Genomic DNA, 26,645 nt, shown 5'->3' on the forward strand with positions numbered 1-26,645 from the left:
TAAATGCGCTGTGAGAGCCCTTCCAAATCTTATAAACTCATCTCATATTAAAGTAGTATAAAGTTTCAGTTATGTAAGATGAAAAAGTTCTAGAGATCTGCTGCACAACATTGTGCCTAAAGTTAACAATACTGCATACTGCACTTAAAAATTTAAGATGTAGATCACATGTTAAGTGTTCTTACCCCAACAAAAATATAAAATAAAATATTGGCTGGCAAAGTCTCCTAAAAAACAAACAAATAAATAGTAGCATTAGCTTCAGTCTAGTAACCTCAGGTACAATCCTTGACCCTAGGATCTAAGTGAGAAAATTAAAGAAAAAAGGAGGACTAAGCAATGAAGAGCCCCCCAGATTCTGATGGCTATGTGGGGAACAGCAGGCCCGACCTACCCCCGGCCACTGGCCTTCCTCTCCCTTCACACAGAGATGCAGCTCATCAACCCTTGCCAGGGCTAGGGAGGGAATATTCAGATGAAACAGGCCCCCAAATTCTTTAAGTCTTGATTACCCGGCTAGTCACAGACCAAAAACACTGGTGCCGTAATTATTTAGATAACGGGAGAACATGTATCAGTCTTTGGGGTAAACCCCTGAGAAAGCATGAGAGGTGAGGGAAGAAAAGGAGTCATTGGCAGCAGCTGATACTGACAATAGAGAGAAAAAAACACATGAGCTGCCAGCTCTGTCGACGACTCCACCTGAAGTCATTCCCATCCTGGAGTTTCCAAGTAAGAGAAAAATGCTTTCCAGTTGTGTTGACCACAGATGGATTTATAATTGAAATATTAATAAAAAACTTTGATGTGCATATAATCATTATTTCTACTCTGTTGATCACTCGCTCAGCATTTATGGCTGTAATTACACTGGCATTTTTTTAGGTTCCTCAATTAGATATGTAGGTTATTAATATTTGTTAATTGTACAAAGCCCCTTAAGGCTATGGACAGCATCTCCTATGCACTTTTCTCTCTGTAATGCTCTGCTCTGTAAACAAGGGCCTCTTAAGAGCTGCGGCTACTGTTAAAGATGGAGACACACAACCCATAATTGCCACGCAGCCCACCGGGGTAGTGGTGGGGTTTTTCTAGTTGCTATTGTGGTAGTGATTATAGTGATATAAGTGACAACTACAATTTATTGAATACCTTCTATGTGCCTTGCAATGATTCTGTAATGATGGTATTATTATCCTCATTTTAATGAGGAAAACGAAGCTCCAAAGTAGTTTGTCCAAGATCACAAACTATTAAGTGGGGGACCTCATTTGTGGACTGGAGACCACACACACTCTGGACAAGATCACCTACAAGTATCTTAGACCACCCAGGGCCCCTTCCTCCCCTACCAGTCGAGTCCCTTACCCCCAGCACCACTTTCTCCCCAAACAGAGTAAGTCTGTCTCCGACAGCACAGTCCTGCACTTAATACGCGTGTGTTAGCCAACGATGACAGGGAAAACTCTGGCCACACAAGCGACTCAAGAGTCTCTTCTGGGTTTTTCTTCAGGGTATACTGTAACGATTTCTTTTCCCCCAGAGAGTCATGGGGTGTTTCTTTTAAACCTCAGAGCTTGAAAGAGAATGTGGAAGTCATCTACCCAGCTCTTTCATTTTAGAGATGAGGAATCTAAGATACATGATTTGTGTAGCATCATAAAAATAAGTGCAGGACTTCTGAGAACTGGGACCCAGTCTTTTGACTCCAACTCAGTGCCCTTTCCACCGCCCCTTTCTATGAATCACCTTGTCCCCACTGCGGCAGACAGCCTTGTGTAGGAGATCCTGGCCTAACTCACCACACGCGGGCACTACCATCTGATGACAGGGAAAATCTCCAAAACAGATTCCTATGCGAACAGGACTAGGTCAGAGGAACTAGGTGGGGAGACTTTTGCTCTTCATTTTATACCTTCCAGCACTGTTTTAATATTTTATCTTTATTACCTTTTAATTTAAAAAAATCACACTTTCTTTGGCATATTATAGAGCTCTGCCCTTTGGTGTCTGAGCCCTGGAGAGAATCACAGACTCTCTGTATTCAGATATAACACTTCTGCACTCCAATTACAGGGCAATCACATGTCCTCAAGGAATCCCACTCCATCGCTGGATGGCAGTGGCTGATAATAGTGTTCTCTCTTGCAGTGTACTCAAAACTATTTTTTCAGAGCTAACTGAAATTTGCAATCAAAGTAGAGATACATTCTGGCTAATTGATGCATATGAGATTTAAAAATCATAGGAGTAGGTGGCAGATGTTGAGCATAATCAATTTCCTATCCTTGATCCAAATCATCAGTGATTTTTTTCACAGTACTGCAAAAGAATAACTAGTTCTCATAATGAGAACCTAGTGACAGGTTAAGATCCTGGAGATCCTTCTGAATCAAAGACAAATGACTTTTGTGTTAAGCAAGTTATATTCTAGTTCATAACTGAGCTTCTAATTAATAGGGTAGTCTCTACTCAAAGGTCTAAGGCTTAGCACCAGGTACTGGAGATGCAAAGATATAAGACCAAGTGCTGGCCTTCAAGATGTGAACATACACTAAAGAGAGACCACAAAGTTGAAAACGTGTAAATGCCAAATGGGAGATTCAAACAAACCAGGTGCAGACTCCTGTTCTCAGGTAGGCACAACGGGTTAGATCCACCTTAGGGGAAGGACGTGAGCTGGGGCTCGCAGGAAAATTGACACAGAGTGAGAAGCAGGGTTTCTGAGGCTACTCTGACAAATTATCACAAACTTGGAGGATTAAAACAACAGAAATTTATTCTCTAACAGTTCTGGCAGCCAGAAGTCCAAAATGAAGGTGTCGGCAGAGCCATGCTCACTCTGGAGGCTCTAGGGGAGAATGTGTTCATCTTAACTTGGGCTGCTGTCACAAAATACCACAGTCTTGGTAGAGGCTGGGAAGTCCAAGATCTAAGTGCTGGTAGATTCAGTTCCTGGTGAGAACCAGCTTCCTGGCCTGTGGACAGCTGCCTTCTCGCTGCATGCTCACGTGGCCTTTCCTCCACGGGTGAGAGTGAGCGATCTCCGGCATCCTTCCTCTTCTTATACGGGTACTAAGCCCATCAGGAGGGCACTACTCTCATGACCTCACCTAAACTTAATTGCCTCCCAAAGGCCCGGTTTCTAAATACCATCACACTGAGGGTTAAGGCTTCAAAATACGAATTTTGGGGGACACACACACATTCAGTCCATAATAGCGTTCCTTGCCTCTTTCAGTTTCTGGTGGCTGTGGCCATTTCTAGGCTTGTAGCCACATCACTCCAATCTCTGCCTGCATCTTCATATCACCTTCTCCTCCACGTCTGTCTTCTCCTCTGCATGTTTCTTATAAGGACACTAGGCACTGAATTTAGGACTAACCTGGATAATCCAGGATTATTTCCTCATCTCAAGATCCTTAAATTAATTATATCTGCAAAGACCCTTTTACCAAACAAGGCAACATTTACAGGTTCCAGGGATTAGGATGTGGACACATCTTGGGGGTGGGTGGGGGACCATTCAGCCCACTACACAGGGCAAGAGGGACCACTAGGCCAGAGATCACCAGGAATGTGGCTCACCTGGAGAGGGACCAGAGAGGAGGTGATTTTAGCTGTGATGGGGGCTTGTGTACAGGTGCAGAGGGAGACACAGCTGGACTCAACAGCAGGGACAGGGTACAGAGAACCTTGGAGAGATGTCAGATTATTCTAGGGAAATCTTTTCTTTTGCTTCTGTGCTCCTCCTTACACCGTCATTTCTGAGCCTTTAGTCTTTTAATATCATCATATCACTGAAGTAGACTTGGACCTTTTGCTCCCTAGGAAAGAGCTGTTGAGTCAGTTCAGTTCACACTTGCATCTATAGCTTCTAGAGAAAATTCCAGTAACTAGACAGCTAGTAAAAGTTGTGCTCTCAACAAACGCATTTGGGTCAGGGTTCTGGCTTCCTATATCCTACACTATGGGCAACGCCAACCATAAACAAATAAATTTATTTCCTTAAGGCATCTCATGTAGTTTCTATCAAAGTAGTATTTCTAAAACCCACCATAATATATTTGCTGTGCTTGTTATTCTGGAATTGCAGAACAGTACAGACAGTTTAACAACTTCCAGAAGTGTTTTAAGAGTTCAGTTTCTCCTGCTCTTCGGAATGTGAAATGTAGCTGACAGTCTCATTTATGGACGTGGAGAGTAACAAAGAAACCCTGACAACTCAAACATGTCACTTTAGCTGAAGTTTTAACCTCTTCCTATATCAAATGTTTATTTTTTTCTTTACAAGATTTACTCAGAGCAGAACTATATTGAGAATTGAGCCTTGTGTCTCTACCCTTCCTACTTTCAGGGTATAATTTCACAACCATAGGTGGGACCAAAAGGTAGGCAGTAAGAAGGAGAAGTAAAAGGTCAGAAAACGAGAATCTGGAAAATGACAGAAATACATAGTTAATTTTTTTTCTGGTGGGCCCACCAGAAAAAAACAGCTCCAGACAAACAGAACTCAGGGATCCTTAAGGCCACTTTACTGAGCCATGTTACTCTTGTCCCTGCATTCACAGTGGTGTTGGCTTCTGGAGGTTGGTTTAAACAACAACCATCTGGACATAAGGCACATGGAACTTGAATGAACCTCTAAAGAAGCCTTCTTGCATCTAAAGAAATCCAACATTATCCATGTAGATGGCTGCCTGGTCCCCTACGATTTATCAGGCATGTGACTTTGAATGAGGCAGTTAATATCTCTGGGCCATAGTTTCTTTCAAAGAGGAGAAAACAATATGGACCTCACTGGGTTGTTCTGAGACTCCAAAAGTTGGCATGAAAGGATATAATGAGCTGTAAAGATGCTATCAGACACTTGTTAACGTCCAGTGTCCCTTGCTGACTCTTTGGCAGCCTAGACAGAGCCACACCATCTGACTGCTTGGTGCCACCCTGCCTCGCAGCTGAAAGATGAAGCAGGGAGGCAGTGAGCGTGCAGTACTGCTTGAGGGCTCCTGGGACTCCGGCTTACGGAAGGTGAATGGTTTGTGTGCCAAACACTTACACAGCACTCATTACGTGCAGGCTTTCTTCTAACTAAATAATTTGCACAACTTTATAAGAAACCAAGGCACAGAGGGGTTAAGTAACTTGCCCAAGGTCAAACAGCTTATAAACAGACCAAGGTTTAAACTCAGGCCGACTGGCTCCCAACTGAGTTCATACTTGTTGCCTTTCATCTGTGATGGTCACGGAACAATGTGACAGATCATGACATTCCCGAGTGTCTCCTCCTCCACTGGTCTTTCTTGTGGTGTTTATTCAGCCTATGCTTACAAAAGGCAGCTGGTAAATCTCAGTGTCTCTAAAGACATGATGAATTAAAAGAAATAAATAGGACTAAGCATTTTCTCTATCAGACTGCTGAAATTATAAACACCTGAGCATGACGGCTTTAATACTCTTTTCTCTTCCTGGCAAATTCTCTCCCATTCAACTCCTGTGTCTTATAGGTTCTGGCACCAAGCCCAGCCAGCCTGGGCGCCCTGGAGTGCAGCAGAATATAATAGCCTACATAAATAAACTCTCATCAGGTGACTCTAGGAGAGCTCAAAGGCCACCTTGGATTAGCCCGGGGACAAGAGGGTGACAAGAGAAAATTGCATAATTGTATGGAGACTTACCTAGCAATAGATCACTCCATTTCAAATCCCCTATAATCGTTTGTGTTTGTGTGTGTGTGTGTGTGTGTGTGTGTGTGTGGAAGATCAGCCCTGAGCTAACATCCATGCTAATTCTCCTCTTTTTGCTGAGGAAGACCGGCTCTGAGATAACATCTATTGCCAATCCTCCTCCTTTTTTTTCCCCCCAAAGCCCCAGTAGATAGTTGTATGTCATAGTTGCACATCCTTCTAGTTGCTGTACGTGGGACGTGGCCTCAGCATGGCCGGAGAAGCGGTTGTCGGTGTGCGCCCGGGATCTGAACCTGGGCCACCAGTAGCGGAGCAGGTGCACTTAACCGTTAAGCCACGGGGCCGGGCCAAATCCCCTATAATCTTGAGCCAAGCACTTGTCAATTATTTTAGCAGGATTCACTTGTTGATTTCTGACTTATACAGCAAATGCTGGCAACATTATTTAAAAAAAAGGACGGAGGCTGTGCTCTCTTTACAATCCAGTCTTCCCAGAGTTGGTTTCTCATCTGTAGTGGTCTGTTCAGCTGTGCTGTCCTTTGTAGCTTCACATCTCCCTGCCCAGGGTCTTTTAACAGGTTCTCAATACTGGTTGAAGAAATAAAGCTAAGTGCATACAGGACTCTTTCAAGAAGACAAAATCTATTCATTCATCTTTATCTAGCTCAATCTGGCTTTGGAATGTGTTATTTTGAAAGTTCTAGGAAGGAAATGTAAAGGGGCCATGGGAAAGACAAGAGGAAGCTGCAATTACTCATATTTTACAGGTTTTAAAATAGCAATTCTCTCTCCCACTTAGATATTCCTTAAGCTACTTAATATATCTACAGAGCTTTGAGAATAGTCATCTTTCTATCGAGCAACTGCGTGCTTATTCATTCACTCATTTAATCCACACTTACTGAATGTCTACCACGTGCCAGCCGAGGTACTTTATGTTTATTATTTCATTTAGTTCTCAAGAGTCAGCATAATTATCCAAATTTCAAAGCTAAAAAAACTGAAACTCAGAGGTTTTAAATAACATAGCAAGGTCACCTGGCTAGCAAAAAGCAGAGCCAGTGTGACTACAGGTCAGTTTCCAAAAAGACAGTCTTGACTTCTGTTTCATAGTTTCCAACCGAGTAGACTGTTCAGAGATCAAATGTATAGAAAGCATTTAGGGATTTCCTCATCCGCTAGAAGAAATTCAATGGAGAGGCCTTTGTTCGTTTTTTAAGATCTTCACAATATGTCATAGAAGTGAGGGAGCAGAGGAATTTGTGGGCTTTTTGCTGCCATTCCCCATGTATACCTGACGATACATTCTAACCTGCCCTGATGGAGGGCTATTTGCTGCTGGCATTCAGTAAATTCAGTCCAGTAATTTGCATCTGCCATGTGCAAAGCCCTGTGCTAGGTGCTATGAGAGCTAAAGAGATGGGTAAACAGGACCCAGGACTCAAAGAACTATACACTCATTCAACCAATGAATTAATCAAAAAAGAATTATCCAGGAGGGCAGTCTTAACCGTGGGCATTAGCTTAGCGCAAGGTTCCCAAACAGAACATTTCTAAGGCCTCTCTCAAATCCTGTCCAGGGACCTGGTAGAACTGGGCTGCCCTCTTCCTCTGTTCCTATTGTCTCACGAATCGACTCTAACCAGCCTTTCACAGATACCATTCAAAGGAAACCACTCGACAATGTCACCAATAACCTCCACAACCAACGGTCATTCTCAGGCTTCGTTTTATTTGACTATCAGCAGCCATTTAAAAATAAACTAATTAAAGCATTGCAATTCACAGATCTTGCATGTACCGTGGCAATGATCTACAGTGAGCACACACTATTTTTATAAAAATTATTTTTAAAGTGTTAAAGCAATCAATGAAGATTCTTTTCAAGAAAATCACGAAATTCAAAAGGGCAGAACAGTTTCATATGGATCAGTTTAGCTAAAGGGATGGCTGAGCCAAAGACTGGGAGAGGGAAAAACACTGAAGCAGAGATCAACCTAGGACACTACAAATAATAAGGTCTAATTAAGACAGTCAGAGGGACCAACAACCTATTCTTTGTATAAGCTGGCTTCTTCTAGCTGGGAATTTCCTGCATGGAGAATAGATGCCTATCTAGTAAAGACACTATACCTGAAGGATGGTCTACCTCAAAGAGATCCATTTCTTCTGCAGAGTGTCAGGGTCCTTGAAACAAGACCATCTCAGTTCTGGCTCCAGAACTGGCCAGAGTAAAGGGAGCTCATCTGTCATGGTAACAGTTTCTTATATTTACAGAGGACCTTTCTCCAAGAGTTTCAATGTCTTTTAGCCAGTGAAAAGACTCAGTGTTCTCTCACGACAACCCTGCAAAGGAAGCAGGAGGTGAGTTTTGTCTCCGTTTTGTGGATGGAGAACTGAGGCAAACGTCACTTGCCTCAAGTTCCTCCAATGGCAGAGTATAAAGACTATAGCCGAGACCTCTTGATTCCAACCCTCTAATATCACTAAGGGGTGACAAGTGTGGCACCCGTGCTGCCACTCACCCTGCTTGTGCCCATGAGCTAAAACATGGCACTCTTTCCCACTGAACCCAGACTCAACTGCAGAATCCTTCTCAACACAATGCTCCTAGCAGTTACTACCAATAGTGGGTGCTGGCCTGGCAGGTGTTAGGTGGGAGAGTAGAGGGAACAGGTGAAGAACATTTACACCCAGGCAAGGACAAGGCCCAGCAGACTAGAACCAGGTAAGAATTCACCAACTTTTTCCACTTGTTTTAGGTATAGGTTATGCCAGATGTTGAAGATATCAAATATAGTCCAATTATTAAGCATCCTATTATGTTCTTCCCTAAAAGCATTTTGTTAATGTGTATAAAGTAAGGCACTTTTCATTTTATAAGCATATAGTCATATATACATTGCATACATTTGGGGGCTTTTTAATTTTTTTTATTTTTTTGCTGAGGAAGATTAGCCCTGAGCTAACATCTGTTGCCAGTCTTCCTCGTTTTTTGCTTGAGGAAGATTAGCCAGGAGCTAACATCTGTGCCAATCTTCCTCTACTTTATATGTGGGTCGCCGCCACAGCGGGGCTGACAAGTGGCGTAGGTCCGCGCCTAGGATCTGAACTTGTGAACCCGGGCTGCTGAAGCAGAACATGTCGAACTTAACCACTATGCCATGGGGCTGGCTCTACATTTGGGGGTCTTTTGTACAACACTAAAGAAGAAGAAGTAGGTAGGGGTATGATTGCTGTAAAAGTTTCTGGGTACAAAAAGTAGAACTATTCACTATGAGCATTTAGGTTTTCCACAAATAAGAATGAAGTTCAAATTAATGTAAACTATAATAATAAAAATGAATGTTAATATTGACTCGGCACCTACTATGAGTCTGACTCTGGATTAAATGCTTTAGTTTTAATCCTCACAATAATCCTATGCAAAAAGAACTATTATTCCAATTTTACTGACGAGAAAACTGAAGCTTACTGATATAGTTGATATAGTTTAAGGTCACAGAAACAATTAATGGGTAGAAACAGGGTTGGAGAGGTCAAGTTTTAATCACTACGCATACCTTCCTCCCAAATCTATCTTGATAAGATTATATTTACAGCTTGTTTCCATACTGACAACATGAGGCAAACTATATTTAAAATTTCCAAAGCCCTAGTATTTAAGTTAAAAGATGACAGAACCCTTCTCCTTGGGTTTTCATGGCCCTAAGCTGTAAACTTTGTCTTAGGTCAGATGTAAAAGTGAAAACACAGACCACAATTAACACCCAGGTCTCACTCATTTTGTCCTTCAAGGAAGCAAGCTCTTCTAACATAGATATAGAGATAGGGGGTATCTACACATAAAGGCATAGCTCCTTGAGATTTTATGTGAGCAGGCTCCGGCGTAGGAAGGACGCGTTCAAGTTCAGTTCAAGAAACAGGACAAAGGCAAATTCAGTGCCAGGAACTGAAAGGAAGCCAGTGTGGGTACAGACTCTCAATGTCACCTGGCAATGCTGCATGAGAATTTAAGTGAAAATGACTTAAGAAGACCAAGTCTTTCAGCCAAGATGGTATTCTAAGTTCACATATATAGTGCCCCTTCCCTATCACGATCGCAGCTCCAAACAGCAAAATAGACAAAGTTATAAGCATGCTGGGTTTTTTGTGTCTGTGTGATTAAAAAAACAAGATTAAATGTCTCCATGGATCAGACACAAAATAGAAATGCAAAGCATACTGTAGACAGGTGTCCAGCAGTCTTACCTCTGTGAACTAATGGGGCTAAAAAGGAAAAGGCTGGGGCTTGAGCCAGGCTCACTGCTGGAAATCAGAGAATGTGGAGGGGGAAGCCCGCACAACACAATGAAAGGTGGCTTTAAAAATCTGTTTATTCAGGGAGGTGGCAGGAGGCAGACACAGCCTCACCACCAGGACCTGGGCCATGTTGTGTGCCGGCCTGGTGGTGGATCTTGACATTCTATCATCATCGTGGAACTAAAGCCCCTAGCTGCAAACATAAAACTTGGCTCTGGGGGCCGGCCTGGTGGCTCAGCCGTTAAGTGCATGTTCTCTGCCTTGGCAGCCAGGGGTTCCCTGGTTCTGATCCCAGGCATGCACCGATGCACCGCTTGTCAAGCCATGCTGTGGCGGTGTACCATATAAAGTAGAGGAAGATGGGCACAGATGTTAGCCCAGGGCCAATCTTCCTCAGCAAAAAGAGGGGGATTGGCATCGGATGTTAGCTCAGGGCTGATCTTCCTCACACACACAAAAAACACTTGGCTCTGGACTGGGGTCCTTGGAGGTAGGCAGTAGGTAACAGTAAACCCCTAGAAAGGATAGTGAGTGCAGAGAAAGAACATGCAGGAAGCAAACTCAAGATGACGCTCTAAACTGTAATTCCAAAGCACATAAGAAAAACTAGCACTAAGAAAGATGTCCAGGGACCAACCCAGTGGCGTAGTGGTTAAGTTCGCCTGCTCCACTTCGGCGGCCCAGGGTTCACAGGTTCGGATCCTGGGCGTCGACCTACACACTGCTCACCAAGCCGTGCTGTGATGGCGTCCCACATACAAAATAGAGGAAGACTGGCAATAGATGTTAGCTCAGGGACAATCTTCCTCACCAGAAAAAAAAAAAAAAAAAAAAAAGGAAGAAAGAAAGATGGCCAATAAAATCAACAGCAGACCTATTTCCTCCAGATGAAATGAATAGAGCAACCTGAAAATGACTTCAGACTAAACTTTTAAAAACAAGTAAGTTATTGCACAGATTATCTTATCAGTTATATTTCAACGTTCCTCAAATTAAATTTCTTATTATATAAATCTTGAAGTTTTAAATGTTGAACTTGTACTTTCCAGTGAAGTGACTAAAAGCACAGTCTCATCAGTATATTGAGCATCAGAGAGATGGCTGGATATGGCTGTGTTCCCTAAGAGCCATGAAGTAAGAGCCTCCAAGATTCTTGCACCTCTGTGGCACCTTTAGAGACTGAAAGGCAATCTTGGAATACTTTGTGATGGCAGAATGGACATGGATTAACAAAGTGGACAACACAGATGCAAAAGAAGCCAATCCTGCAACAGAACACCTTTCTTTGATAGAAGGATGGGAAAGTGGATAGAATAAGAAAATTGTCCCTGAAAATTAAACATGTGCTTTATAACTAGATTCAGGCTCAAGTTGGAATAAACTTACAAAATTCTCCATCTTCTCTGCCACAGAGGAAAAATAAGTACATATGTTTATAAAGCAACATCACATGCACATTAAAGTGGGAGATCCTAAATATAAAAGATGACCATTTGATGAATGAATAGCTGAATGACCAACCATTCTAAATCAGAAAAAAAAACTGAGGCATCAAGCACATTCCTCTTACTCTTTATGATGTAACCTCAAAAAATCTTGGTGAAAACCAAATCAATCAATTTCAAATAACACACCAAAAAAAGTTTCTGTAGTATTCAATCCAAGAATTTCATTGCACTGCTCCAATTCCTACGATGTTATAAGCACTGGCTGTTTAAATGAACCATGCTCTTTTCTTTTAACCAAGGTTGACGTTAGTGCCATCAAGTTGATTCCGACTCCTAGCGACCCTGTGTACAGCAGAGCGGAACCCAGCCTGGTCTTTTTGCACCATCCTCTCACCTTCCAGCACTAGATCAGACAATGTTCTGCTGCTATTCACAGGGTTTTCATGGCCAATTTATTGGAAGTGGGTGGCCATGTCCTTCTTCCTAGTCTGTCTTAGTCTGGAAGCTTCACTGAAACCTGTCCACCATGGGTGACCCTGCTGGTATTTGAAATACCAATGGCATAGCTTCCAGCATCACAGCCACCACAGTATGACCATCGATAGAGGGGTGGTGTGGTTTGCCAAATCTTAACCACTAGATCATCAGGGCTGGCTCTTTACCCAAGGAGGACATAGCAATAGATGCTACTAGGTGCAAAGGGTTGGGGGAAGATCACAATTCTGCTCTAATCCCAACCAGAATTTTGGCTAAGGGAGAGAAATACCCCTATGGAAAGCTGACAAAGTAAGCATAGGTCCCCTTATGAAACTAGAACTCCCATGGAGCCATGATGCACTGGCCAAGGACTAATTTTAGTCATTTTTTAATTCCAGAAGGAAGTTATAACACTGCTGAAAACATTCTTCTTCCAAACCCCTCAGGGGAGATCTTGGAGGGCTCCCCAAATGTCAGGCCTGTGACAAAATCTAATTTGTCTAGAATCATAGATTCTAATGACATGAAGCAGGGTTGTGAGGCGGCAAGCTCCCTGTCCCTGGCAATGTTCAAATGGAGAGACCCGTGGTGACGTGTCATAAATGTGGACATGCCTGAGGTGGGAGGTTGCTTGATTGTTGCTTGCAAATCTGGAACCAAGGACTCTGGGCCAAATCTTAGGCCAGCGCTTCCCATGGGGGAAGGCAATGCCAAGACAGCCAGTGGATACTGAAAAGGCTCAGAGACCCCTTAGATTATGAACCCATAGCTTTTGACAGCCCACTCTCTCTCTACCTAACTGAACATGGAATAATTAATGTGCATTTACTGCCATTGATCTAAAACCAGCAAATTCTGCCAACAGAGATTTATCAGAAGGGGAACTAAGAAACAACATATAATTAGCTGACAGTTATTAAGGAGTTAATTATTCAGTTTTTTGTCTCACTTCTTTCTTCTTCCTACTTAACTCCTTTCGACCACCTCCCTGTTGATTTGCTTCTCCCATCCATTAGAGAAATTAAGCAGGTGATACTCAAAGTAACTAACAGGGCATTCTGTGGTTCAAAGCTGTCATAAAAGTTTGGTAAAGGGCTGGAAAGGAGGGTGGGGGGGTTCTGTAATTACTGGAAAAGTGATTATTTTTTTGTTTTGGTTGGTAGGGTGTAAAGGAAAGTGTGGGCTCTGGAGTCAAACAGACTGAGCTTTGGTTTCTTGTTCTGTCACTCACTAGCTGTGTGTCCTTGAGCACATAACTCAGTTGGTCTGACTCAGCTTCCTCACGGAGAAAATAGGGATATCAATATCTGTGTTAGAGACAATTGCAAGGATTAAATAACATAATGCAAAGAGCCAAATACAGTTCTTCCCATCTGGTAGGCACTCAAGCTGCATCATTCAAATTATCTAAAATTTACTCTTCTCATATCATTAAGATACGACTGAAAGCAAATGCTCTTAATCCGAGGAGTTCCTAAGTAAATGTACATACTTTAATATTCAAACTTCTTGATTTAAATGTGCAATTGTTCAACTTTACCTGTCGACTTCCCTGCTTGGAGGAGCAGCTACTTGTGCTCCTCGAAGGTGAGACCAATTTTTGGGATACCCCAAGGTTCTTCTCATCACTCATCATGAGCAGCGGGTCACTTGGCCTCGATGCAGTCAAAATGCCATCAGAAGACAGTGGAGCAGAAAGTATGGAAGTGGCTCAGCTCTTATCCAATATGTTTTAAAAGCATTTTGGATGATCCAGAGGAAATCCCTAAAACCAAAAGAAAAGGATTAGAGAGTAGGTCAGAGGCATCAGACATCACCTATAATTAGCCACTGATTGTCTGCAAGTGGTTTATCTACACTACAGATTACAGAGCCCCGGTGCTTAGTTACATCAGGGGCTGTGAAGGAAAAGATGCTTTACACCTATCTCTTATTGGAAATTATATATAGGCGGTTTTTCATGTAGCTTTGTAATATGATGGGCTTAAGAACACTAGTAAGAAAATTTGAGTCCAGACACATACAAAATCAGTACTATAAAAACCAACCCAAGCCATGAGATACCACTTCATGCCCACTATGATAGGTATAATAAAAAAATAAATAAAAGCACAAGTGTTGGAAGAAATTGGAACCCCCAGGCATTGCTAGTAGAAATGTAAAATGGTGCAGCCATAATTGAAAACAGTTTGGCAGTTTTTAAAAAAGTTAAACATAGAATTATCATTATCATCCAGCAATTCCACTCCTAGGTATACATCTCAAAGAATCAAAAACAGGTATTCAAACAAAAACTTGTACAAGAATGTTCATAGCAATGCTATGCACAATAGCCAAAGGAAGAAACCACCCAAATGTCCAGCAACTGATGAATGGATAAACTACATATGGTATAAGCTATAGTCCCTCCTGAATGTTTGTGTCCCTCCAAAATTCACATGTTGAAATCCTAACGCCCAATGTGATGGTATTAGGAGGTGGGGTCTTTGGGAGGTAGTCAGGTCCTGAGGGCAGAGTCCTCACGAATGGAATTAATGCCCTTATAAAAGAGACCACACAGAGCTCCCTAGCCCCTTCCACCATGTGAGGATACAATGATAAGTCTGCAACCTGAAGAGGGCCCTCCGATCATGCTGACACCCTTGTCTTGGACTTCCAGCCTCCAAAACCATAGGAATAAATTTCTGCTGCTTATAAGCCACACAGACTGTGGTTATCTTATTACAGAAGCCTGAATGGAATGACAGTATATTCCATTAAAATGGAATATTACACAGGAATTAAAAGGAATGAAGTACCGATACATGCTATAACATGGAAGAACCTTGAAAACATTATGCTAAGTGAAAGAAGCTAGGAAAAAAAGACCACATATTGTTTGTTTCTTTTTTTATGAAATATCCAGAGTGGGCAAACCCATAGAGACAGAAAGCCAATTAGTGGTTGCCAGGGGCTGGGGAAATTGGGGAATGAAGTGTGGCTATGGAATTTCCTTAGGGTGATTAAAATGTTCTGGATCTAGATAATGGTGATAGTTGCACAACATTGTGAACGTACTAAATTTCACTGAATTGTATACAGCCATGCGTCACTTAATGACAGGAATAAGTTCTGAGAAATGTATCGTTAGGTAATCTCATCATTGTGCAAAATCACACAAACCTAGACGGTATAGCCTACTACACAGCAAGGCTATATGGTACTAATCTTATGAGACCATCATCGTTGACCAAAATGTTGTTATGTGGTGCCTGACTGTACTTGAAAATGGTCAAAAAGGGAATTTTACATTGTGTGTGTTTTACTACAATTAAAAAAATCTCTTTCTGTTTCTTGGAGGATGGGATGGAGGATTTGATCTACCAAAGATTTCTGGAGACATCCTACCAAAAAACTATTACCAAAAAACTATAACATACTGTGACAAAAACTATGAGAGAAGGCAGAATTTTCCATATCATCTATTAGTACATTAGTAATTAAAACAATGATCAGGGCTGGCCCGGTGGCGCAAGCAGTTAAGGGCACACGCTCTGCTTCGGTGGCCCCGGGGTTCGGAGGCCCGGATCCCGGGCGCGCACCCACACACTGTTTGTCAAGCCATGCTGTGGCGGCGTCCCATATAAAGTGGAGGAAGATGGGCAGAGATGTTAGCCCAGGGCCAGTCTTCCTCAGCAAAAAGAGGAGGATTGGCATCGGATGTTAGCTCAGGGCTGATCTTCCTCACAAAAATAAAATTAAAAAATTAAAAAAAAAAAAAACAATGATCATCTGTTGAGTCCATACTACTGACTGCCAGCACTATAGTAAGAGTGTCCCACACGCATTGTCTCATTTAATCAACAGTCTGATGGGAGAGTTTCATCTCTATTTTACACAGGAAAAAACTGAGGCTCTGAGGAGTTAGGTAACTTGCCCAATCATGCAGCTGGCAAGAGACTGACTCCAGGCTAGATCCCAGGCTTTTAACCTTGGTGCTGGAAATTCTCATGCCTTATGGCCAGGTCTGGCAATAACAGCTACTGCCCCACCTCTGGGACCTAAGAGAATTAAGGAGCTGGACTAGAAAGACTCAGCAGGGAGCACATCCGAAGCCAGCTTTGAAGATATAACGCCCCATTCCTTTCCACAGCACAGTACTAATCCCCAAGATGGCAAAGTATCTGTGGTGGGGAAGGGATCAACCAGGGCAGAAACAGGGACACCTCTTCCAAGCAGTGAGCTGGGCTGCCACCGGCCACACCTACAGCTCTTCAGGGGTAAACCACTGCCTTCATCCACAGCCCTGAGTTAAGGGTGACTAACAAGTTTGGTTTTAGCTTCAGAAGGCCAGACTTTTATTTAACACACTAAGTTCAAATAAATTCTACAACTTTCCCAAGCATGTTACCAACAATAAAAAAAATTTATATCTAATCCATTTGGTTATTAGTATTCACACAGTCTAATTTTAAAAGGATATTATGTAACTATTCAGGAACCAGCTAGTTAAATATTATATCAAACTTTTGTTTAATTATTAAGTACTCAAATCTCCTATGCCTTTCCCTCGCACTTAAAAAATGAGTATGCTAAAACCATAAACTAGGGGCTGGCCCCGTGGCTTAGCAGTTAAGTGCGCACGCTCCACTACTGGCGGCCGGGGTTTGGATCCCGGGCACGCACCAATGCACCGCTTATCTGGCCATGCTGAGGCCGCGTCCCACATACAGCAACTAGAAGGATGTGCAGCTATGACATACAACTATCTATTGGGGCTTTGGGGAGAAAAAGGGAAAAAAAAGAGGAAGATTGGTAATAGATGTTAGCTCAGAGCTGGTCTTCCTCAGCAAAAGAAAAAGAGGAGGATTGCCATGGATGTTAGCTCAGGGCTGATCTTCCTCACAAACAAACAAATAAAATCATAAACTAAAACCAAGACAAAAAGGAGGAATATAAAAATTTCAGTAAATAAAATTAAGGTACCTGTAGCCATAGAACTCAATTCCCATGTTGCTTTCATAGAAACCCCCCAAATCTCTGTATGCATTATGTAGTGGATCCAACAATAAATAAGACTTAAAGCAAACCAACACCAGCCTCTTCATCAAGTTAGCTTTACTCATGGGGGCATGACTAACTGTACCTGAAGTTAGAAGCAAACGCAGTCTAGTTAAAAACCACCAAGAGGGCCGGCCCTGTGGCTTGGTGGTTAAGTGCGCGCGCTGCGATGCTGGTGGCCCGGGTTCGGATCCCGGGTGCGCATCGAGGCACCACTTCTCCGTTCATCCTGAGGCCGAGTCCCGCATACAACAACTAGAAGGATGTGCAGCTATGACATACAACTATCCACTGGGGCTTTGGGGGGAAAAAATAAAAAAAATAAAAAAAAAAAAAAAAAAATTAAAAGGGGCTGGTCCACACTGTTCTGTTTAAAAAAAAATAAATAAAAAAATAAAAAAAAAAAAAAAATAAAAACCACCAAGAGAGGCGGTAAAGATACATTAATAGTTTGTTTAACAGCACTGTTGGCTGTTGCTGTTTAAGAAAGAGGGAAAAAAAAAAACCTGACGGGAACCCCAAATGATGAGATGTGTGTGGGGGCAGCCATTGCCATGACAACTGACTCCACAGTAGATTAGGAATACCAACAAAGGGTTTCTGTTTGTGTGTGCAAGTATTTTTTTTTTTAAGGCTGAGATTCTGACAGTAAGTCTGAGAGGGGGGGTGGTGTGTGATGTGCGAAAAAGGGAGAAAAAAGAGTACATAGGCAATAAAATCAGAGTGACTGGAATTCTGAAATGCCAAATCAGAAACACCATAACCCTGCTCTAGGGGCAACGGATAGAAAGGATCATCTTTGTCTCTCAACCCTGCCTAACTTCCCTTCCCAGGTATCAGCTACCCAGTCCAGGGCTGTGAGTAGGCCAGATCCCATACTCATTTAAATTGGTAATTAGAGTTAAGGTCTCTGCAAGTATCACCCGCTGCCTCTTCTTCTCCTTCAGGGAAAAGAAAGGGTGGGAATCCACAGCCTCTCCCACATCCGTCCCCAGGGTGAGTCTGGGATTACTGCCTAGGAAAGATATCTGTTTCATCCCCCAGAACCTTCCTGCCTAGCCTCATCAGAAATTCAGTTAAAATTACCAACGGTGGCTTTAAAGAGCAAAAGAAGTCAAATTCTGGGGAAAAGATATGCTTAAAAAAGGGCAGAATAAAGAATGGAGGCAGCAGTGGCCCAAGAAGAAGGCACCCCAGGGGTAAGGTGGTCCCGTGGAATGAGGCAGCTATTGCATCCAGCCTAGGGGACCCCGCGGGCTGGCCTGGGGGTCATCAGAGGGAAGGTCTTGATGGGAGTCCCAAGACAGAGGACCTCCACGAAGGGGAGTCACACGGAAGCCTGGTGTCTTCTACCCCAACTAGCTGACTTCACGGTGCTGACCTCGTAAAATGGCGAAGAGAAAGCCCTCAAGGGAGGTAGATATTGTCCAGGGGCCAGGGCCCTGATTCAGGGATATATGAGATGATGAGGTGGGTACATATGAAAGACCCTTGCGTGCTTTCACCCTTCCCAGTGACCTTTCCATGGAAAATCTCTAACTCAAGGAGTTTATTGATTTGAACAAAATATAACAGTTTCCCTGGCGTAACTTACATATGTAAAGTGAACAAATCTTAAACGCACTGACAGCTCTATGAAGTTTGACGTTCGCAAATACTGATATCACCACCACTCAGATCAAGAAATAGACCATTTGCAGCCTCCCCAGAAGGTTCCTCCATCCCCTGGCCATTGATCTGACTGGTAGGGGAGCCAATCCTCCTGCTGAATGCTGTAGGACCTGCCCCACGTCCACCTCTCCTGCAAGTATTTGTCAACCTGCCCCAAATCAGACAGCTGGGACTTCTCGAGCTTACAGGAACGGACTATGTGCCTTCTGTCTAATACCAGTGTTTGATGTGTGACAGAATTCACCCTGGGACCTGCTCTCATCTCAGCAAACCACCCGGGAGCCAAATCCAACAGGCATGAAAAGCCCAATGCATTTAGGTCAATTCAAAAATGCCCTGCGCACTTGTGCCTCTGATGAGCTGGGTCCTCTCTCACCACTGCCATCCACCTTGAGAAGCTGATGGGTCAGGTCCAGGTGAAAACGGTGTTCCAGTTAAAAGTCCAATGGGAAACACATGCAAACATACGCTGTCTTGGGGCTTCCATTAGGGAACGAGAACTCTGGTTTCCACCAAGGACAGGGAAGAATAAATAATCAAGTCACTGCCAAGCATTTTGGCAACAAAGGCTGATTTTAAGACTTATTTTAGAAATTTTCACGTAGAAAAGAATACACAGTTTGGAGAAAGATGCAAAGGAGGTGTACACAGCACATACATGCCTCGGAAGGAGCACACCAAGGTCTGAATTGGTGCTCCCTTATTACAAATTCTGTGCACCTTGACAAATATACTAACCTCTCTGATCTTCAGTTTTTTATGTAGGAAATGGGGAATTGTGAGGAATAAACCAGAAAATAAGGATAAAGTGTCTGGCTTGAATAGAATAGAACTCAACAGATGTTAGTTCCAGTTCCTCCTCTCCTGGCTTCCTGAAAGTGGCATGTGCAGCAAAGATAAGACCCTACGCTCCTCTTGCAATCAAAACAAGTAAGGACTCTACAGAATTTTAAAACATCTTTGTCTTTCAACATATTAACATTTTCTAAAATCTGTAACACACGTGTGAACAGATTTTTAAATCATCAAAGCAGCATGCCTACTTTGGAACAAGATATAAATGCAGAAAGATAAAAGCCACATTATTCATCCCTACTGGCTGTTCAAAAAAGCAACTTAACGTTAACTAGTAGGTTTGAAACAGTGGCATACAACACAGCTATTTATTATTCTGCTAGGCCTGGGGGTCTGCACGCACACACTTGGTCATGTTTTGCTTGAGAAACAAGTTTTGCTTCCATCCTTTGAAACAACTCACATGAAGACCAGATGGCATACAGTTCCAGTTAATATCAAATTTCCCAGTAAAATATATAGATAAATTATGTCCTAAATTAACACCAAAAAATTTTATAATAGAATATCCATTTCTGGTCTTTTTTGGTAAAAGAAAATTATTCAAATCCTGGATATGCGTCTTTTTTTTTTTTTTTTTTTTTTTTGTGAGGAGATCAGCCCTGTGCTAACATCTGCCAATCCTCCTCTTTTTTTTGCTGAGGAAGACTGGCCCTGGGCTAACACCCGTGCCCATCTTCCTCCACTTTATATGGGACGCCGCCACAGCATGGCCTGCCAAGCAGTGCGTCTGTGCGCGCCTGAGATCCGAACCGGGGAATCCCGGGCCGCCGCAGCGGAGCGCGTGCACTTAACCTCTTGCACCACTGGGCGGCCCCCTGGATATGCATTTTTTAGAAATGATGCCCTCTGAAACACCTTGATTTCCAAAATGTTACATGATCAAAATTACAGTTTGGGGGAGGCCGGCCCAGTGGCGCAAGCGGTTAAATGCACGCGCTCCGCTGCGGCGGCCTGGGGTTCACCGGTCCGGGTTCACCGGTCCAGATCCCGGGCGTGCACCGACCCACTGCTTGGCAGGCCATGCTGTGGCGGCGTCCCATATAAAGTGGAGGAAGATGAACACAGATGTTAGCCCAGGGCCAGTCTTCCTCAGCAAAAAGAGGAGGATTGGCAGATGTTAGCTCAGGGCCGATCTTCCTCACACACACACAACAAAGTATAGTTTTGGTTATTTGGCTCTAAGCTCCTCAGAAGATCAGAGGTTCTGGAAGTGTGTTCTAAGCAAGTTAGGGCTGGGTAACAATCACAATGCCTCAGATAGCCGATCCTAGATCTCCGTGTGAAGGGCTGGTCTATCTGCGTTAACTATCTGGACCGCTGGCCTGATCCGGGGATGCTGATATCTGACTTCCTCGGGGATGAATACTGAGGCTCAGAGTCAAAGATGTTTCTACCCCACGGCCCCAAGGACAAACAACCCCTCCACAAACCATTTTTTGTTGTATTCTCTCCCATCTGGGAAGACAGGGGTCAAGAGGCCTAAAGATTCAAATGCTTACTCTCTCACATTTAAACAGAATATCCACTTCTACCCCCTCATGATCCATGCAAAAGATGTTACACGCCCTTCACAATCTACTTCTTCAGAGAAGAATCAGTTATCACTCAGAGTCCAATCCAGCAACAGAAACACATGTAGACACAGATTTGAAATGTGATGGCTTCCATGAGACAAAAAGCTTGACAGTGGCACCAGGCTGAAAATTTGTTCTTGAACCATTTATTTGCCACCATTGAGTAAACAGAACGAAAAGCACAAAAATATTAGTCAAGTTATTACACAGAATCACGGAACCTACGGGTGAATTCTAGCCCAACTTCTTACTTCCCCGGAGCAGGAATTCCTCCTGTAATAACGCTACATCATCACTGCTGACCACTTCTCAGGAGAGAAACAGGGCGGCCCATTTCATTTTTTTATTAAAAAAATCTATTCTAGATGGGTTTTCATTTAGAGTTGCAATGTGTCTCACCAGGACGCAGTGGTCCTAGGTCTACCCTCTGCCACTACAGAGAACAAGATTAACCATTTTTTTCACCATAACCTACATTAAGAACTACCACCACTCCCACCTTCCACTCAGCAAATCTTTTCTTCTCCAGAGCAGCCACATTGTCATCAGGCATTTCGTACGTGATCCTTAAGATCACGGACATCCAACTCTGGTTACACTTCAATTTGTCTATGCTTCCCCAAAAATGGTGCCCAGATCTAAAGACAAGCTCCAGGTGCGGTCTGGCTAGAGCAAGAGAGAAGGGAGCAGTCACCTCTCTTGCCTTACGCACACTGCAACTGTTAATACCGCCTAAGTCCATCTTAGCTTTGGGGGTATCAACACCTTTTTCTAGCACTCACTGTCCCGACAGTTCTCTAGGACTCTGGTGTGGTAGGACTTGTGGAGAAGCTGGGCTGCCTTCTATCTGAACAGAACTCCTTTACTTCCTTGACTATTCTTTATTATTATTAAATTACCTCATATTAACTTTGACCCATGATTCCAGTCTGTCAAGATATTTCTGGGGACCGGCTGTCATTTGATGTACTTGGCTCACTTTTCCTTTGTCGCAGCATCCATAGACTGCATAAGCACGTGAATTCTGTCCTCACCCAAGTAAATCATACCGAGAGATTTAGTAAGGGGAAGAGTGCCAAGGGCACTGAAGTCTCTTCACAGCCTGATGTTAATTTGTTCACTAATTAGCATTTCTGGGTTCAAATTTGCCAACCCGCCGTAAATCCCAACTGTACAGTCACGTCCAACTTCTCAAAGTGTCCAGATACACCTGTTCAAAGTTTCCTGGATCCTGGTTTAAAATGCAGATTTTGGAAGTTCCACTTTAGATGAATTGAATCAGAATATCCAGAGATGGGTCTGATAATCTGCACATTTCACACCTTTCGCAGGTGATTTTTGTGCACGTTAGAGTTTGAGAACCCCTGATGTTGCCGGTAGTTTTCAACCCTTCTTATCTTACCCTGAACCAATCTTTCTCTTTGTGTATATGTGATGTAGCAGAGAGGGTAAGAAGCCAAAACCCTCTTTTATTATCCTACGCATGTGGTTTTCAAAAAGTGGTCCTCAGACTGGCAGCATCAAGGTCACCTGGGAGCTTGTTAGAAATGCAAATTCTCAGACCCTACTACAGACCTAAGCATCACGAATTGAGGGTGGAGCTCCAGGTTTTTTGATGCACACGTTTAAGAAGCACTGCCAAGGTTAATACTTTATCCGCAGCATAGAATCTCGAGGCCTCCGGTATACATTGGTCAGGGGACTGGAGACAACCCTGAGCTCTTTTCCAAGGAAGATTCTGCCCTGCTGCTTACTTACTCCTCTAAGCCAGGGATGGCAAATACCAGATAGACGTGCTTTTAGTCCCTACTCCCAGGCTTAATCATCATGGCAAATTTTCTCAAACAGCTCTCCAGAAAACTTAAGGACAGAGTTGGCCAGATAGATCCTATCCTGCTAAGGTCCACATGGGCATGGTGGGGTGGGCAGAGGTCCATGCACTGCCTTATCCTGACTAGGAGCCTTAATTTCACAAGACATTAACTGTGGTCTGGTCATAAGACTCAACACCCATGGATTTGTCCTTGATCTTCAACACAAAATATTTACCCTCTTCTTGTCAGGAGGCTCTTGCCAAACATTATAACTTTGAACATTGTACTGTTCAGAGTTTATAGAGCAGTGGATCTCAACTCTGACTGCACATTAGAATTAAGTGGGTGATTCTGATGCAGAACCAGGGTTGAGAACCACCAGTAAATGAGCTAAAAAGATAAGATAACGTGTGCACCCAGCTCAAGCCAGATCATCAGATGATCGAGCTGGTGGAGCTGCACTATTCTCTTCTCTGAAGAACTGCTTTTCCTGCCCTGTCCTCCGGGTTTATGCCCTTGGCCTACAATGAGAGAGATTATATATATAAAAATAAATAACCAACCAACCTACCCTATGATATTGGGAAATTTTGTGGAGTAGTGTAATAACTAAGACTACAAGCTCTGGATTCAAACTGCCTGGGCTCAAAGCCAGTCTAACTAAGTGGCTTTAGGCAAGTTTTTAGCTTCTCTAATTCTCAGTGTTTCATTTGACAAATGGAAATAATTAAAAGATCTCCCTGAAGGGGCTGCCGAGGTGATTAGATGATCTAATGCATATAAAAGCATATAAAAGGTGACAGGGCAGTCATCTCTCAAAGAGTTAGCTAGGGTAGGATGTAGTGGTCACCCTCAGTGCACATCGCAACAGCTGCTTTTCTCTTTTAATTATAAAAATAAAAAGGATATATACAAATATCCATACTCCTATCACCCCAAATTAATGGGTCACCACTCTTATTTATATAAATATATATATACACCATTTTTCTGGCTTTTATAAAATTTCGCTTAATAAATAGTATCATACCATACATTTCTTTCTGCAGCTGGCTTACTCTCACTCAAAACTATTGCACGCAAACACACACACTCTAGTCCATTCCTGCAACATAGTTCCATGGTATGACTATGCCTTGTTTAACTTATTCTTCCTTTAGGTTGTTTCCAATTCTTTGCTATTAAAAACAGTGCTGCAGGATCTGCTCCTTGTGACGCTGTGATGTGATTTTCTTTTTTTTTTAATTGAGGTATAACTGACATATAACATTATATTAGTTTCAGGTCTACAACATAATGATTTGATATTCGTATATACTGCAAAGATCACCACAATAAGTCTAGTTAACATCCATCACCATACATAGTTACAGAATTTTTGTCTGGTGATGAGAACTTTTAAGATTTACTCTCTTAGCAAGTTTCCAATATGCAATACAGTATTATTAACTATAGTCACCATGCTATACATTACATCTCCAGGACTTATTTATTTTATAACTGGAAATGTGTAGCTTTTGACCACCTTCACCCATTTTGCCCACCCTCCAACACCCTGCCTCTGGCAACCACCAGTCTGTTCTCTGTATCTATGAACTCAAGTTTTCTGTTTTAGATTCCACATATAAGGGAGATCATATGGTATTTGTCTTTCTCTGTCTGACTTGTTTCACTTACATAATGTCCTCCAAGTCCATCTATGTTGTCAAAAATGGTAAGATTTCCTTCTTTTTGCGGCTGAATAATATTCCATTGTGTGTGTACATATTATATATACAACATTTTCTTTATCCATTCTTCCATTACTGGACACTTAGGTTGCTTCCATGTCTTGGCTATTGTTAATAATACTGCAATGAACTTTGGGGTGCATGCATCTTTTCAAGTTAGTGTTTTCATTTTCTTAGGATAAATACCCAGAAGTGGAATAGCTGGATCATATGGTAGTTCTATCTTTAATTTTTTTGAGGAACCTCCATAATGTTTTCCACAGTGGCTGCACCAATTTACAATCCTACCAACAGTGCACAAGGGTTCCCTTTTCTCCACATCCTTGCCAACACTCGTTATTTCTAGTCTTTTTGATAACAGCCCTTCTAACGGGTGAGAGGTGATATCCGACTGTAGTTTTGATTTGTATTCCCCTGATGATGAGTGATGTGGAGCACCTTTTCATGTGGTGATTTTCTAAAATAAGTGGAATGCTGTATATTAAGGTAGACTAGTTTTAGTTTTACTAGCTATTCCAAATTGCTCTTCAAAAGACAAAGGTTTCTTTAAAGGACTCTTATGAGAAAATTTTCAGCTCTGAGTATCAGAGAGCCACTCCTAAATGACTGGCTTGTTCTTGGCTTTTAGACTGAGAATTGTATGTAAGAACATATCCCTCTTTGTTTGGGGCCCTAGGATGGAGGGAGTCAGATTAATGTTGTGCCACTGGTAATGTGCAGCAGCAGATGAGCATTTCTGTGTTCCGGGCTTACCCTTATTGTCACTGCGCTCCAATTCTCTCAGCTACCCACTATTTCCTTGTGTCGTGGGTGTTGTCTTAGAAACCACTTTAAATATACTTTGTGAAATAAGACAATGTTTAATAAATTATCTTTTTTTTTAAACTAGAAAGTTATACAAGCTACTGGACTATTGGCAAGTTCTGATAGTGGATAGTTTTCTATTCAGCTTCCTACTCAAGGATGCCTTCCATTTTATCTTGTTGCGTGAGCCCTACCTCAGCTTGACAGTTCCAATTGCCTCCAACATCCTCAGAACAAGTGAGAAGGGAAGGAGGGACAGACACACCAATAATAACGCCTAGCTCACAGAATCAGAAAGGAACACATCAAAGATATTTGTTAGTGAAGAAAGGAAAAGGAAGGTTGGGAGAGACCCAGTGGCCAAGGTTGCTTACCTAGTCTTTCAGGAGTTTACAGATGGATAATTAAAGCTGGTAAGATTTCTAGGAAAGAGCACTTGCAGGCAGATGTGGGGAAGAAGGAAAGGTAATTTCCAAAGAATTATTATGAAAATTCCATGTCACACACCTAGACAAATCCTATCCTTCAGCAGAAGAGAAGCTTTTGAATCAGACCTTAATTTTCCACCTTGTTCACAAGGATATCACAAGATAGATACTTGAACGAATACGTCAAGTAGATTTTTCAGAAGTCTGGCATCCTCCTTAACAAATGAGAAAGGAGCTTGCTACACTCCTGTCTGGCAATACTGGCTGGCTGCCTTGATGCCCAAGGCTTTGCTCCAATGCGGAGCCCCCACCCCTGGTCACATGGGCTCCACTCTTGGACTTACCCCCACATTGGTAACCACTGACCTCCCTCGGGATGGTGGGTTTTGCTGCTGGCTTGACTTCCTCAGGCTGTATCCTCCTCAGCGGCTACCATACTCTCACCAAACATTCTTCATCCTGGGTGGTTCCCAGTGTTGCAGATCTCACCTACTGTGTCATCCCAGCCCTACCTGAGACAAGTTCCTGAGCTGGGGATTACCCTCCCCAATCCTCAGGTGTCAACTAGCAGAAATAATATCTATTGTGTCTGCAGTATTTTTATGATCTAGTAACCCAACCACAAAGGGAAACTAGGGTAATTCAGCAAGCCTTGTGTTAAGTGAGCCCAAACTGGCTCCTTTTCTAAACGTGAACTGTTCACCTGTTTAACAACAACACATTCAAGAATTCTGCAGTGGATGGACAGAACTCATCAGTATGGAGTTGTGATTCTAATCCCTGAATGCTTGTTCAAATGTCCTAAGGGGTGG

At 42.7% G+C, this 26,645-nt stretch overlaps 1 protein-coding gene across 2 annotated transcripts in view; it reads right to left on the reverse strand.

The window, feature by feature from the left end:
* The window catches only part of OSBPL3 (oxysterol binding protein like 3), a 191,771-nt gene that overhangs the window by 78,314 nt on the left and 86,812 nt on the right, over nt 1-26,645 (reverse strand). For both annotated transcript variants that reach the window (XM_004418908.3, XM_004418910.3), the window contains exon 2: nt 13,455-13,679. In XM_004418908.3, the coding sequence (XP_004418965.1) occupies nt 13,455-13,550 (96 nt within the window). In that variant the 5' untranslated portion in view covers nt 13,551-13,679. The remainder of the gene's footprint in view (nt 1-13,454; nt 13,680-26,645) is intronic.

Source organism: Ceratotherium simum, chromosome 1, assembly GCF_057802395.1.
Source record: "Ceratotherium simum simum isolate JZ-2026a chromosome 1, ASM5780239v1, whole genome shotgun sequence".
Taxonomy (NCBI): domain Eukaryota; kingdom Metazoa; phylum Chordata; class Mammalia; order Perissodactyla; family Rhinocerotidae; genus Ceratotherium; species Ceratotherium simum.